At 60.2% G+C, this 13,254-nt stretch overlaps 1 protein-coding gene across 3 annotated transcripts in view; it reads right to left on the reverse strand.

The window, feature by feature from the left end:
* Positions 1-2,759: 2,759 nt before the first annotated feature.
* DIS3L2 (DIS3 like 3'-5' exoribonuclease 2) overlaps positions 2,760-13,254 on the reverse strand; it is a 359,703-nt gene continuing 349,208 nt past the window's right edge. For all 3 annotated transcript variants that reach the window (XM_082690641.1, XM_082690643.1, XM_082690642.1), the window contains exons 15-21: positions 9,637-9,820; positions 8,940-9,026; positions 5,941-6,088; positions 5,422-5,552; positions 5,158-5,262; positions 3,968-4,069; positions 2,760-3,276 (exon numbers count right to left, since the gene is read on the reverse strand). In XM_082690641.1, coding sequence (XP_082546767.1) covers positions 3,118-3,276; positions 3,968-4,069; positions 5,158-5,262; positions 5,422-5,552; positions 5,941-6,088; positions 8,940-9,026; positions 9,637-9,820 — 916 coding nt within the window. In that variant the 3' untranslated portion in view covers positions 2,760-3,117. The remainder of the gene's footprint in view (positions 3,277-3,967; positions 4,070-5,157; positions 5,263-5,421; positions 5,553-5,940; positions 6,089-8,939; positions 9,027-9,636; positions 9,821-13,254) is intronic.

The following is a 13,254-nucleotide window of genomic DNA, read 5'->3' on the forward strand; positions in this document are numbered from 1 at the left end:
ACCCCAGGTGACTTGGAGGTGTGGTGCCTCCCTGTCTCCCCACCATGGGCTTTCCTGCCTTCCTCTGGTAGTTCTGTCCAGCCTTCCCTTCTTCCCAGGGCCACTTTGCACTGGTTTTCTTTCCTACATAATCAAAAGACAGGAGTCCTCCTGAAGCCTCAGGACCCCTCTCTCTCTGGCTCCTCCTTCCCAGGCTCCTCGCATCCCACCCTTCTCATCTTCCTGATCCCAGATTTTCAGTCCTGAGCCTTCCCAGGCTGACCCTTCCCAGGGGTCAGGCGGGAGGACATCCCGCCTGAGCACCACTCTCCCCGAACCTCAAGGCCTGCCTGGGTTTCCCCAACCACCCCTGGTGCTGCACGCCACACCCTCCACTCCCCGCCCCTGCCTCTGTGCAGGGGGTCTATTCTCAGCATGGAGTCTGGAGATGCTGGCTTGCGCCCCTCATCTGTTCATCTGTTCCCAGGTCTACCCCCGGGGGGCAAGGAAAGCCCTCACCGCCCCAGTTCGAACTGGGGCGGTGAGGGCTTTCCTCGATCACTCTGCACCTGCGCTTGGCCCCCCCCCCCCCCCAGCACTGGGCCTCAGGGCTCTGGCTTGCAAACAGCCACAAGGCTGCTCCCTAAGGCTCTGTCCCCACAGGACACCCCTTCCTGCTTCACCTTCATGCCATCACCACCACCTCTTGCACTAGTGACCCCGCTCCTCCTTTGGACAGCAGCCCCACGAATAGAGCTTTGCAGCCACTCCCTGCTCCCTGCTAAGTAAAGGAGGGAGAGCCTTTACTTAGCAGAGGCCTTCCCAGCACAGCCTTGGTTAGAAATCTTCAGTGGCCCTGCATGGCCATCAGTCAGAGTGCCAACTCTCTGGCCCTCTCAGAGGGGCCGTGAGATCTACCTTTCCAGCGTCTTCTTGTGTGTCCTCTTAGCACTCTGAACTTGACCTTTACAGTTGCTGGTTAGGCAAGCAGCTTCGAGCCTCAGTTCCTTCACCCCGGTGGGGCCCATGCATGGTTTTCTGGCTGCTGCATCTTCAGGGCTAGGAATACACTCTCCAGCCTCAGGACTTTGCTAGAGCCTGTCCCGCTGTGATGCTATTTGCATCTCTGCTCCCTCCACCATGGCGACCTGACATGGCCCCTTGAGGAAGACAGAGCCTTCCTGGCTCCTATCTGGGCACAGTTTACACTTCTGTCAAATGAAGCAGGGGTGGGCTGGGTGGCCATGGCCCCCGTGGCTCTAGCGTGGCTCAGGGTGACACCCACCTCTGCCCAAGCAAGTCCTGGTGGCCAAGTTGTGCCATGCTGACCAAGTTGGCTGGGCCTCACCAGGGCTCAGGAGGCGCCTGGGCCGTAAGGACCGGGGTCCATTCTGAGTCCATGTTGCTCAAGAGGGAGCCCAGGGGCTCTGACCCACAGCCTCCCTGATGGGTGTCACTCCACGGGGGCTCTGCTCCACCCTCTACCCCCAGGCTCTGCGGGAGGCTGGCAGGGGACAGCCTCAGTGCAGAACACCAGTGCCCTTCCTCAGAGGGTAGGACAGTATGAGGGGATGGGGACAAGGTTGAGGTGTCTTGCCCTTGGGCTCTGTTGGGTTGCCTAGGACAGGAAACACTCAGAAATCTTCTCATCCAAACACGAAACCACCAGACCCTCGCACCTATCTTCCCTTCAGGTCCCTGGTTGCAGGAGAAGGCTCTGGGACAGGAACAGAGAAGGGTGGTGGCCTCAGGGATATCTTGGGGGTGGTGAGATGGACACTTGGAAGACTGGGTAAGGTGTTGGAAGAGAAAGGAATGGAAGGCAGGATGGTGGCGTGTCCTCCATTCCCTTCTGACACCTGGCCCAGGGCTTCCTGTGCAGGACAGAGGCAGCCATGCCATCCGTCCTCCGGAGCCCGCGAGGCCCTCCTAAGAGGTACTGTACTGAATTTTTCTCTGAAGAGCATTCATTGCAACCCGATCAAATGGGCTTGTTAATACTGACCCCCAAGGAAATGGCATGGAGGAACAAGGGCCAAGGTCTGGTTTCCACCGGGTTTCTGGCAGTCCTTTGGGAAGCCAGCCTGTGGTTTCCTAGCTGGGCGGGGAAGGAGTGCAGGCCAGGGTCAGGCCAGCTGGGGAGAGAGCACAGCCCAGGGGCCCTTCATCTCTGTCCCCAGGTCCCCAGGGGTGGTGCAACTGGGGGGTGCTCAGGATGATGCCAGGCAGGTGACAAGACCAAGTTAGGGCCACCAGGCACCCCTCTGCCCCTCCTTGGCTGGGAAGGTCAGGATGAGGGCCTTCCTCGTCTCTGGCAGACCCAGGTCCCTCTGTCCCCTGCTCCTCAGGGCCGCCAGGATACAGGACTGGCACTGGAGGGTGAGCCACCAGCTTGAACCCAGGCCTGTGGACTGGGCTACTCAGAGCTCTGGCCTGGGACCTGAGGGAGGGAGTGTCGCAGGACCCCTGCCGTCCCTCCTGAGGCCAGCAGGCAGAGGAGCTGGTGGGGGCGGGGCAGACAGTCACTTTCAGCTGGGTGATGGGTGAGCTTTGCTTTCTTGCATACTAATTACATTTCTAATCAGCCAGAACGAGGCACAGGCATCGGTCTGACATGTGGCCAGCTCTGTGAATCATCCTGGAACTGACAGGAAGGTTCTGGAGGGTGGTGACCCCAGCTCAGCTGCGAGGGGTGCAGCCTGAGCCAGGTCCCTTGTCCTGGGTCCAAGGGGCACCCTGCTGTCTAGGCCTCCCCATAGTGCCCCACACACCAGACAGCAATTCACACTTGATTTTATTCCATGACACTGATTTGCTGAAAGTCCCCGGTTTCCTGGGCAGGGGAAGGCAGTGGGTGGCCTGGCAGAAGGGGGGGCTGGCCTTCCCAGGAGGACCGGGTCCCGTTCTGCTCCCAGAAAGTATGAACCAGGCCTCAACCTTCCATCCAGCCCCACCCTCTCCCCTCCAGTTTGTTTAAAAACTGAGCTGCAAAAATAAAATAGAATGAGGAAATAAAAACAAAGCCCTGAGTTGTTAAAAACCAAATTAAAAATCCCCTTTGGTGTCGAAAGGTCCTATTCCTAAAAGCCGGGGGGTGGGGCAGGGGTGTGTGGGTGGGTGTGGCCTGCGCAGGAGGCCTCAGGCCTGCAGGTCACCAGCGACACCGGCATCTGGCTGCTCCCCATCCTGCCGGCCCAGGAGGCCCTCAGTGCCTGGCCGCCTGAGGACGGCGCTGTACTTGAGGGCAGTGGTCTCGGCCTGTAGTACCACCTCGACCAGGCTGAAGATGGTGACGACCTGTGGCAGAGCAGAGCCCAGCTTGGTGACACAAGTGCGTCATGGGGAGCTGGACAGGGGGTGGGGGGTGGGGGGGTGGGAGGGGTTAGAGCTTGTGGCTGGGGCCCAGCCCTGTCACTGTCCTCTTAGCTGGGCCCCAGGTCCACTCACCCTCCCCTCTGGGCCTCTGTCTGTCTGTCTGCAAGCAAGTACTGAGGCCATGGCCCTGGAGAGAAGTCAGGGAGCCAGACTTGGCTGGGTGTGTCGTCTGGTCACAGTGAGTGCCTCGGCTCTGGGAACAAGGAACTGGGGTCTAGGGCTGGCCTTTAGAGTGTGCAGTGGGTGAAAACCACTGTATGCAACTTCTTGGGTATGAGATCCACAGTTTTCATTAGATTCCCAAAAGGATCCCCAAAGTTAAAACTCTGCTTTAGAGGGGTAGGCAGAGCCCCTTGTCTGTCCCCATGGTGGGGTGGGGTGTGGGGAGTGTGGGAAGTGGCCCAGGGCAGGGAAGGCAGTACGGGAAAGCTCTGGCTCCAAGGAGGGGATATTGGTGAGCTCGGCTGGTCTCCACACATAGAGCCTAAAATCCCACAGGGGAGCCTAAGTGCTGGGGTGTGGGGAGGGGTGGGAGGAGGGCTCAGGAAGAGCTAGAGGGCAGATGGTAACACCATGGTTTTTTGGAAAGGCTGCCCCACTCCCGGGTTCTGACCTGCTGCACTGGCTCCAGGTCCGTGTCCTCAGGCTCCCAGACAAGTTTGAGCTCCGGCTTCTTGCCCACCTTTTGGAAGTGGTAGGACCGCAGGGGCAGTGCCTGGGGGTCCACATACCTGCGTCTCAGGTTCTAAGCTCTGGGCACCACCTCCTAACCTTTGACCCTGCAACCCTCCCCCTCTACCCCCCTGGTTGGAGGCAGCCCCCTGCCTTTGCCTGCCTCCCACTGGCATAGAACTGCCCCAAGTGCTGAATGTCAGGGGCTCGGGCACCTAAGGCTAGAGGGGTGCTGACCCTTGTGGGCACCGGGTCTGTTAGCATAGGCTGAGGGCTGGCCTCTCTGCAGCCCTAGCCCTGCCTGATGACTGACACCTGAACTTCTGTTCTGCTCAGTGAACTTGAAAACTGGAGCCCTGACAGATCCCCAGTGGGACTCGATTCTGTCCCTTCTGATTTACTGTATTAACTTCATGCTTGCTCCACTCTGTGTGCTGGATTTCAGGAAATTCAAAGCCAGAGTCAGGGCCCAGGGGGGTGACCCGCTAACCACAAGGGTACAAAATACCCTTGGGAAGAACCTTGAATAAACAGCCACACAGGGCAGGACCCAAGGCAAATAGTGGTCTCTTCTGTCTCTTCAGGGGACAGAGCTTCCAGAGTGGCCATGGATCATTTTTTCTGATCTTTCCTCCCTTCACATTCCCACAAGGAATTCCCCAAAGCTTGTATGCTCTACCATCCTGCACTGGTCTGGGAGGGGCCTGTTCCTTGAGCCTGACTCCTGGCCCGGATTTCTCATCCCAGGCAGGTGTAGCGGGGTGTCCCAGTGCAGACCATCAGGTGGGCTTGGTGCTGGTTGTGGAGGGCAGCAAGCTCAGGGACGGCATGCCCTCTGCCTCCACATGGCCAGCGTCACCACCACGGCTTGTATTCTCCAGAGCCAGTGATGACAGCAAGGACCCCGGCCTATGCTCCTATCCTCCATGCTTCCCACCAGACACTGGGCAAATACGGAGGGGACCCTGGCAGAGAGCTGGGGGACATGCAGGTGTGCAGCGGACACAGCTTGGTGTGTCCGTGAGGCGAGGGAGGGCTTTGCACAGAAGTGGTGGGGTCCCGGCATCCTGGAGCTGGCCTTGCCTGCCCGGAGGTCCCCAAGCCTGGCCTCAGGGGCCCGTGGGTACTCACGTTACAGTAGATGCGCTTCTGCACGCCGTAGCGCAGCACCAGCACGTCGAAGGCTTGGTTCAGGACACCGAGCACCATGGCTTCCGACTCCAGGGGGCCACTTTCCTGCAAGGCAGGGCTCTAGCCAAGGTTCAGCCACAGGACATGGCATCACCCCCAGGGCCATTCCCGGCTGCTGAAGGCCCCTGAGCTCCTTAAGAGCTCCTGGTGCCCAGGAGGGGGTGGTGGGGTTGGGGTTGGGGGGCACTGGGCTGGCGGCCTCACCTTAACCAGGACGGCAAAGAAGAGGCCGGTGCTGAGCTCCTGGACGCGCTTGGAGGCCATGCGGCGGTCATTGCAGTGGTCGGCCTGCTTCTGCAGGGCCTCGGGCTCAAGGTCAGGCAGCTCCCCGCAGCCTGGGAAGAGGGCGGTTGTGGGGCTTCTGACAGGGTGTTGTGCATGCGCTGGCCACAGCTGGGTGAGGGGTGGCACACTGCTCCTTGCCCAGGCGAGGTGGCACTGGCCTCCCCTGCTGCCTGGCTCTGGGGGATGGGAAGGTGGGCGGCCACGGTGAGGGCCCCTGGCTTTGCACAGGACTTGTAATGAGCTCTACTGCAGCTGACCCCCGGTAAGCTTTCATGGGGGTGGGGGGTTTCTGGGCCCAGGCTCTCCCACTGCCCAGCTGACCAACCCCTGGGGCTTCCATGGGATACTGTGTGGCTTCTGGCTGCCAGGAGTCCACTCGGAGCCGCGGCAGCCCGCCAGCAGGCACAGGCTGTGTGACTCCCCAGCCATGCCTCTCACCGAGTGCAGCGGCCAGGAGGCGGTGTACCAGGACGTCGGCGAAGCGGCGAATGGGGGAGGTAAAGTGGGTGTAGAGCGGCACGTTGAGGGCATAGTGCCGGAATTGCGTCTGGTCCTGCAGCATCCCGGAGCAGAAGTACAGGGCCATCTGTGGGGCGGGAGAAGGGGTCTGAGAGCCGGGCTGGCCCCAGGGATTTTGGGAGCACACGGAGCCGCCAGGCCGCCAGCAGCTGATTGCAGGCCATTCCCTGTATGGGGACCCACAGGGCGCCCATGCCCACCACCACCCCCGACTGAAGACAAACGCGGGTCTTGCCCTGGGTTGTGCAGACCCCTGGGTTGTGCAGACCCGTGGCAGCGGCACGGAGAACAGGCCAGAGAGCACTACAAGGGGCCCACCCCACCTCTGTGGGCACAGGAAGTGCGGGGGAAACCTTGAGATGCCAGATGGCCTCCTCCCTCAGAGCCCCAGGCCCAGTGGGGGTTGTGGGGTGGTGGGGGCTGGGGGGAGCAGACCCTGAGCTGAAATCTGAGGGCAGCTGGGGCAGAGCTCAGCCTCCCCCTCAGCCTGCTGCTGTTGGTTCAGGGGCGGTTACTGCCCTTGACAAGCAGGGAGTAGTTTCTGGTCAGCTCCACAGGAAGGGGAGGAGGGAAGGAGGCCTGGGGCTGGCCAGACAAGGGGCTGCAGACACGCTGTGGAGGCACAAGAGGAAGCCAGGACAGTCACAGGGCTCTGCGAGGCTGCGGAGGCTGCCACCGCCACCGGACCAGAACAGCATGTAGGACAGAAGGCCTGGGATGCCTGGTATGGGCCTACAGGGAAGTGGGCAGTGGGCACCCAGCTCCTCCGGTCCAGGCCTAGTCTTTGGTGGTGACCGACCTCACGCCCTCCAGCCCCTATCCCTGATCTGTGGAAGGCCACGCTGGGACCCTGACACCTCTGGGCCCCCTACAGGCAGCCACATGTCCGCCAAGGGAGAGAGAGGCTTGCCAGCTGCCAGCCTCAGCCCTTGTCCCTGACAAGCCATCCGGGCCCCAAGACTCGGAGGTCTGAGTTCAAGAGGCCTTTCTGCAAGGGGCAGTTAGGACGAGGGTACACGAAGAGAGGCCAAGTTTCTCTAGGGGCCCAGCAAATGGTTCCAGGCCATGGTGGTTCTGCTGTATGGGTGGCCTGACCACAGTGCCTGCAGCCACTTGCCCTGTGGTCCTGGAGGTCTTGGGGCTGCGACCCCAGGATGCCGCGAGGAGCAAGTGGACAGATTCCTCACTGAGGCCCAAGTCACACCCTTGTCTGTTCCCTCGCTCCCTTGCTGCCTGTGTGCTTGGCCAAACGGATAGCCGGCTCCGCTTACTTTGTGTGTGTCGGGCCTGGAATCCAGGGCACAGCTGGTGATGACCTGCTCAGCTCCCCGAGTCTGCCTCCCTGCCAGCTCCTGCTGGGGCTGGGGTCATGTCCGGGGCAAGTCACTGGGGGAGGTGGGAGCAGCCGCCACACCAAGCCACATCTAGGCGTTGTTCTCAGTGGTGGTGGTGGCCCAGTTCCCCACGTGAGCTGGGCTGAGCAGCACAGAGGCCCTGGTCCCCTTTCTGGCTGGGAAGGTGTCTCTGGGCGGGATGGGACAGGTGGGGACTGTGGCTTTCCTGGGACAGAAAAGTCCCAGGTGTCCTGTTTCAGCGGCTTCCTTAGGAAACTGCTGCTGCCACTGCCTGGTCCCCGTCCCTGTCCCAGTTCTTAGGGACACCACAGGCACCCCAGGACCCTTTGCCATCAGCTCCCCATATTAAGGCCAGCCTTGAAGGTCACTCACTGGCAGGAAAGGCCAGAAGTCCACTCTTTTTCAGGCTCTGGGTGACTCAGGAGAGGAGGGCTCCTTTCCACAGAGCTCCAGAGCTAGTTTGACTTTGGAGGTGGACAGTTCCAGACACTTCCAGAGGCTGGAGGCAGGGAATAGGAGCCCGACTGGCCCTGCCTGGCACAGTCAACAGGCAGTTCCTGGGACCCTGGGGTAACCACATCTCAGAGCAACTAGAGCGCAGAGTGACATCGAGTCCCCTCGCCACAGGCACACCTGCCCCTCTGTGTGGCGTGCTTTAAAGGTGCTTGGTTGGGGGAGACGCTTGTGAGCGGGGACAGGGTAAAGGCAGCCAGACCCAAAAGGGCCCCAGTGGCTCATTCCTGGCAGGAAATAGATTGGCTGTGGCCAGCTGAGGTGACCTGGCTCTTGTGGACTGATTGAATCCGCAGAGTGACTGAGCCCCTGAAAAATGGTCTGTCATTGCCCCCTGGCCAGGATGGAGCCCAGAGCTGGCCCCATTAGTATGCGCAGCTCTGGCTGGCCTCACAGTGGGGGGGGGGCTTCTTCCCAAGATGCTTGGGTCTGCAGGGGCTGAAGCTCAGACTCAGGGGGCTGAGACAGGCTGCTGGAGCAAGTTCATTGTCTAGGCCCAGCCTGCCAGCCTGTCACACTGCCTGCGACATAGGCCCATCGCCTAACTTCCCTCCTACCAGCGAGGAAGAGGGAGATTCCTCTGCCCGGGGTCCACAGGGTGGGCGCTTGGTGGGGGTTGATGACTTTCCCTCCAGGCAGGCTGCGATGGGAGACAATCTCTCCCCTCCAGGGTGCCCATCCAGCTTAGTTGCTAACTGGCCCTGTTCCTTCCCTGAGCTGGTCTGGTCTGTAGGGACTGGACACTAAAGGCTTGGTGTATGCCCTGTGATGACTCCCTGCCTTCAGTTAGGGAATGGAGCCCCTGACCCTGCGCAGGGGGCAGCGGGCCTCAAACTGGGCCCTTGAAGGGCCCCACAGAAACTGTCCTTGAACAGGTAAGGCAGGCAAGTCTGTGTAGGAGGCTGATAATCAGAGCTCAGGGCTCACCTATACTAGGTAACGCCTGGGGCTACTCTCCCCACCCCTCCCCTGAGGTTGTCTGGCATGTGGAGGTCCTGGAGGCCCCTGGGAGGGAGAAGGGGCAGGTTTGGGGGGCAGGTCCTTCCTTACCTGCATGGGCCGGGAACACATGTTGGTGAGTACCTCCTTCCGGGCCAGGGAGTACTTGTCATCTCCAAATGTTGTGGTCAGACTTTTCTAGAAGCAAACCGTGTGATAGGCAGTCAAACTGGGCCAGGCTCTGGGGACCCTGTCACCCTCTGACCACTTGAGACCCAGCTCTGGGGGTGGAAGGGTAAGCTGAGGGCTTGATCCCGCTCAGAGGGCCATGGTGGGGTGTGGAGGCCAGCAGCCTCCACCCTGCATCCCACGCTGGGCCGTGGCTCCGATGTCAGCTCTTCCATGTCTTGTTGGCTACATGGAGAGACTGGTTTCCGCTGTCTGACCTAAGTTACTTCTCTGCCCACCCCAGACTTAAAAACCCAGAGCGGAACAGCCACCCTTCTGTGGGATCAAAGGTCAGGCCTGAGCCCCATAAGGCTTAGTTCCAGAAAGGGAGCACTTCACAGCACTTACTATAAAAAACATTCTTGGGCTTCCAATCCTCCCAGCCCCCTGTGGAAAGTTTCTGGGCCCAAGCCCAGCCCTGCCCAGCCCAGCCCCGGCTGCAGGATCCCTGCCCATGACGGAGTGTTGAGCGGCTTCCCTCAGCCTGGTCCTGGTGGGGAGTGTGGCCCATGGCCAGGGCATCTGTGACTTGGAGGCCTCTCCCCAGGGCCTTACCCTCCCTCGCACTCCCGGCACTCACATTGAGGGCCCCTGCAGAGCTGAAGTCCATGGGCAGCCCCAACTGCTCGCAGAATTCCACAAGGTCGTTGAGCATCTTGGTCTGGGGCGGAGGGTGCCGGCGCAGGAGGGCACGCTCAGGGAAGGTGCGGTGCGTCTTGTGGGCCACGGCCATGTTGGCCAGGAGCATAAACTCCTCCACGAGCCTGCGGGGGGTGGGGAGGTGAGGAGCCGGTGTCAGGGGCTGCCGCTGCCCATTCTTTCCCAAACTAGCTGCAGACTGGCTCTCTTGTGTCAGAGACGCCCTCCTGCCACCCAGTCTCGTACACCTGCTCGTGCCCCTCTTGGCGCTAATCATCAGTAGCGCTCTTCCCTTCTGACATTTGAGCTTGCGCACCACCTCCCCCATGAGTCTGGGTGGGATGGCATCTGTCTTCTTTCCTGCTGTGGCCCTGTGCCTGGTACCCCAGCACCCTGCCTGACAAAGAGAAGGTGCTGGATAAAGCTGTCTGCTGAACAACTCGCCTCCCAGGACACTCAGGGGCGCCCCAGGGGTGAGAAAACAAGATGCCCAGGCCCAGCATCAGCACGCTTCCTGGGGGTGCAAAGAAGGTGGTCAGCAGACCCAGGGCTCCCTTCTCTCCCTGGGGAGAGGAGGGTTTCTGAGGATGAACAGGAGGGTCACAGACAGCAAGAGGAATCTGGCATCCTGGGGCGATATCAATGTGCTGTCGAGGTGTTCAAATCCCAGAGAGTTAACCACTTAGGTTTGAACACTTGCTGCTATCCTTGAGCGTAATTAGAATCAAGAAGCAGGGACAGATACACCCAGTGAAGAGACAAAGGCACACCCAGGACCCAGGGAGAAGGGCAGGGACCGACGGGTGTGTGTGTGTGTGTGTGTGTGCCAAGATAGAGGAGTCAGGAAAAGGGGGAAACTGGATCGCATAGCCCTGAGGTCAGCACCCCCACCCCTCAAACCTGGGGCAGGCGGCCACGTGCTGCTTCCCCGACCCAGGGCTCTGGTGGGAGAGTGAGCAGAGCACTCACAGCAGGAGAGCAGAAGCGGCTGGAAAGGGGCTGTATGGGGCCAGCCTTGCCCAGTTCAGGGACCACTCTCCCCAGCCTTTATTCTGGACCCCAAGCAGCACATCAAGCCCGTGCTTCTCTCACGGAGCCAGAAGAGGTCAGGGAGTGAGCTTCCGTGGCCCTGGCGACAAGTAGCTGGGGGATGAACTGCCTTTTTCTGGAGGTGTGCGTGTAGCTTTGGGGTTAGCCTTGCAACCTCACTGAGCTCTTGGAGAGAAATGCAGCCTGTGACGGGGGCAGGGGAGGGGAGAGGGAGCTGACAGAGCCCCTTTCCCACAGTAGAAGTGAGGATCTGGTCTGCCAAGCTGTCCCGAGAACACATCTGTCTTTCCCTGAAGCCCTCTCTATGAGGGACAAGGGCTGTGAGAATGGCCCTCTGGTGGTAGCATGGAGGGCTTGGGGCCAGGTCAGGGCCTTGGGAGAAGGCCAGCCCGAGCCTGGACTCTAGCCCCTCATCTGCGGGGCTGACTTCGGACTGGATAGAGTTTGGGCGGAGGATGGCAAGGGTCAGACCGTGGATGGGGAGTTTCTTTATCCCCTACTGTGTGCTCATAGTCACTGCAGTGACCATTCTGCCTCCCTGCCCCGCAGTCTGTCCTTGAGCACAGCCCTTCCTGCTGAGAAACCCGGGGTTCAGGCACTGGAACCGGCCACTGTTTCCTAAGTGGAGGTCTGAATCCTGGCTCCGTGTTCTTGCTGTAGGAACAGGCATGACTCTGAGACCTCTCCTGACCCTCCTTTCTCTCAAACGTATAGTCGGAGGGCAGCCCCAGCCCACAGGGCGGTCCTGGAGACCAGTACGAACATCACAGGTTATAAGGGCCTCCTGTCGTTGGCCTCACGACATAGGATATACTTTCTCTCTCTGCACTGTCACGCCAAATGGCCAGCCGTGGTGGCGGGGGTAGGGGGACTCCCCAAGATGCCCTATGAGTTTCATTCCTGCCACTGATCCCCCTTTCCTGCCTTTCCCTTGCCTTCCTGAAGGCCCAGGCTGAAGGCTCGCCCATCTCCCCCCTGGGGCCCTACTGCCAACTCGCCCCCAGGCAACAAGAGCCAGGCGGTTTCGCGGTCACCTGTGTCTCAGACTACCGCTGCTGGACTCTTCATATTTTGGTCTTGTGTTGACAACAGGATTCTCAGCTCCTACTCAATAAATGCCTGGTTTGGTTTAATGTCTGTTCTTGGTCATCATCAGAATGCTTCAGATGCGTACCTTCGTTCATGTCTGTCCACTCAATGAACGTTACTGTGTGCCAGGTGGTTCGAGACCTGCCTCCCCCTGCAGTCCGAGAGTGCTTGTGGGCAGGGTGTCTATGGCCTGTTCCTTGGGGCCCCGAAGTCTCCAGCCCAGGTGCAAGCTTGGGCCAGGAGGGAACACCTAGATAACCTTGGGACTGACCCTGCGCTGTGTTTTGCTAGTGTTGCCAGCAGGGGGCAGCATGGCCCCATAGCAGGGCTGCCGTCAGACTGCAGGTGAGGCAGTGCTGGGCCTGCCAGAGCAGTGGGCTGGGCTGTGGCATTCCAGCCTGTCCCTGCACGCAACTCCCACCCCTGGGGTCAAAGGAACTGAATGGTGGGGTGCCCCCCACCCCAGGGTGGAGCTGCGCTCCTGCTCCCAGTTCCTGCAGGCGCTCTGCCGCCTCATCTCAGGTTCTCAAGTAAAGTCGAGAACAGGAAGGAAGGGATGGGGAAGGTGGGGCTGATACCCAGAGCCCTAGGCAGTGTCAACAGACTCCAGTCAGGCTGCTTCTCCATTACTTGTCCTCCCTGGGCCTCCAGAACATTCCCACAAGCACCTGAAGTCGGTGGGAGAAAAGCCAGCATGCTCTGGTTAACCTTCAGAAGAAAGTCTGTTGAAGCTTGAGATGCAGAGGCTGACCTTGGGCAGGTCCCTTGGTGCCTCCTGGGGGCTCCATTTCTCCCTGAGTGTCTCAGTCCCTCCCTCAGGACAGCGGCGCAGGAGGTGAGAACTCTCTCCTGTGGAACTCTCTCCAAGACAGTTTGCAGATATCAAGCATTCATCCCAGAAAAGCATCAATGTCACTGAACTGGGAGGTGGTGTAGCAATAAGGCTGACTCTCTGGGTGTTGCCACGGCTCATTAGTGTTCTAGGATAGCTGTGGGGACCATTTCTCCACAACCTGTCCTTAAAATCCTTCTTCTGCCAGCAGGGGGGAGAGGAGTGGGTAGAGAGAACACGCAAACTGTGAGCGGGAGGAAACGGGGCTTGGAGCACCGTGGCAGTTCGGTCCTGGGGCGGGGGTGCTGGGAGGGGCGGAGCGCGGTTGGAGCAGGGTCCCCAGTCAAGTGAACAGGAAGGCCAAGGAAATGCCAAGCGGCTAGCCCCCAGATTCCCTTGAGTTCAGGATTCACTGTCAAAAGCGGGGCCAGGTATTGCAGAGGGAGAACTGGGCGGGGCAGCATGGGGGGTGAGACAGGATGGCGTCTGAGGCTGGCAAAGGCCCCCTTCACCAGGCTCAACAGGTTTCCCCCCAGGGGTCAGTTCCATGGATGGGCCAGAAGGGGGCCCCCCAGCCTCTTTCTTCTG

This window comes from Mustela nivalis (assembly GCF_964662115.1).
Source record: "Mustela nivalis genome assembly, chromosome: 11".
NCBI lineage: Eukaryota > Metazoa > Chordata > Mammalia > Carnivora > Mustelidae > Mustela > Mustela nivalis.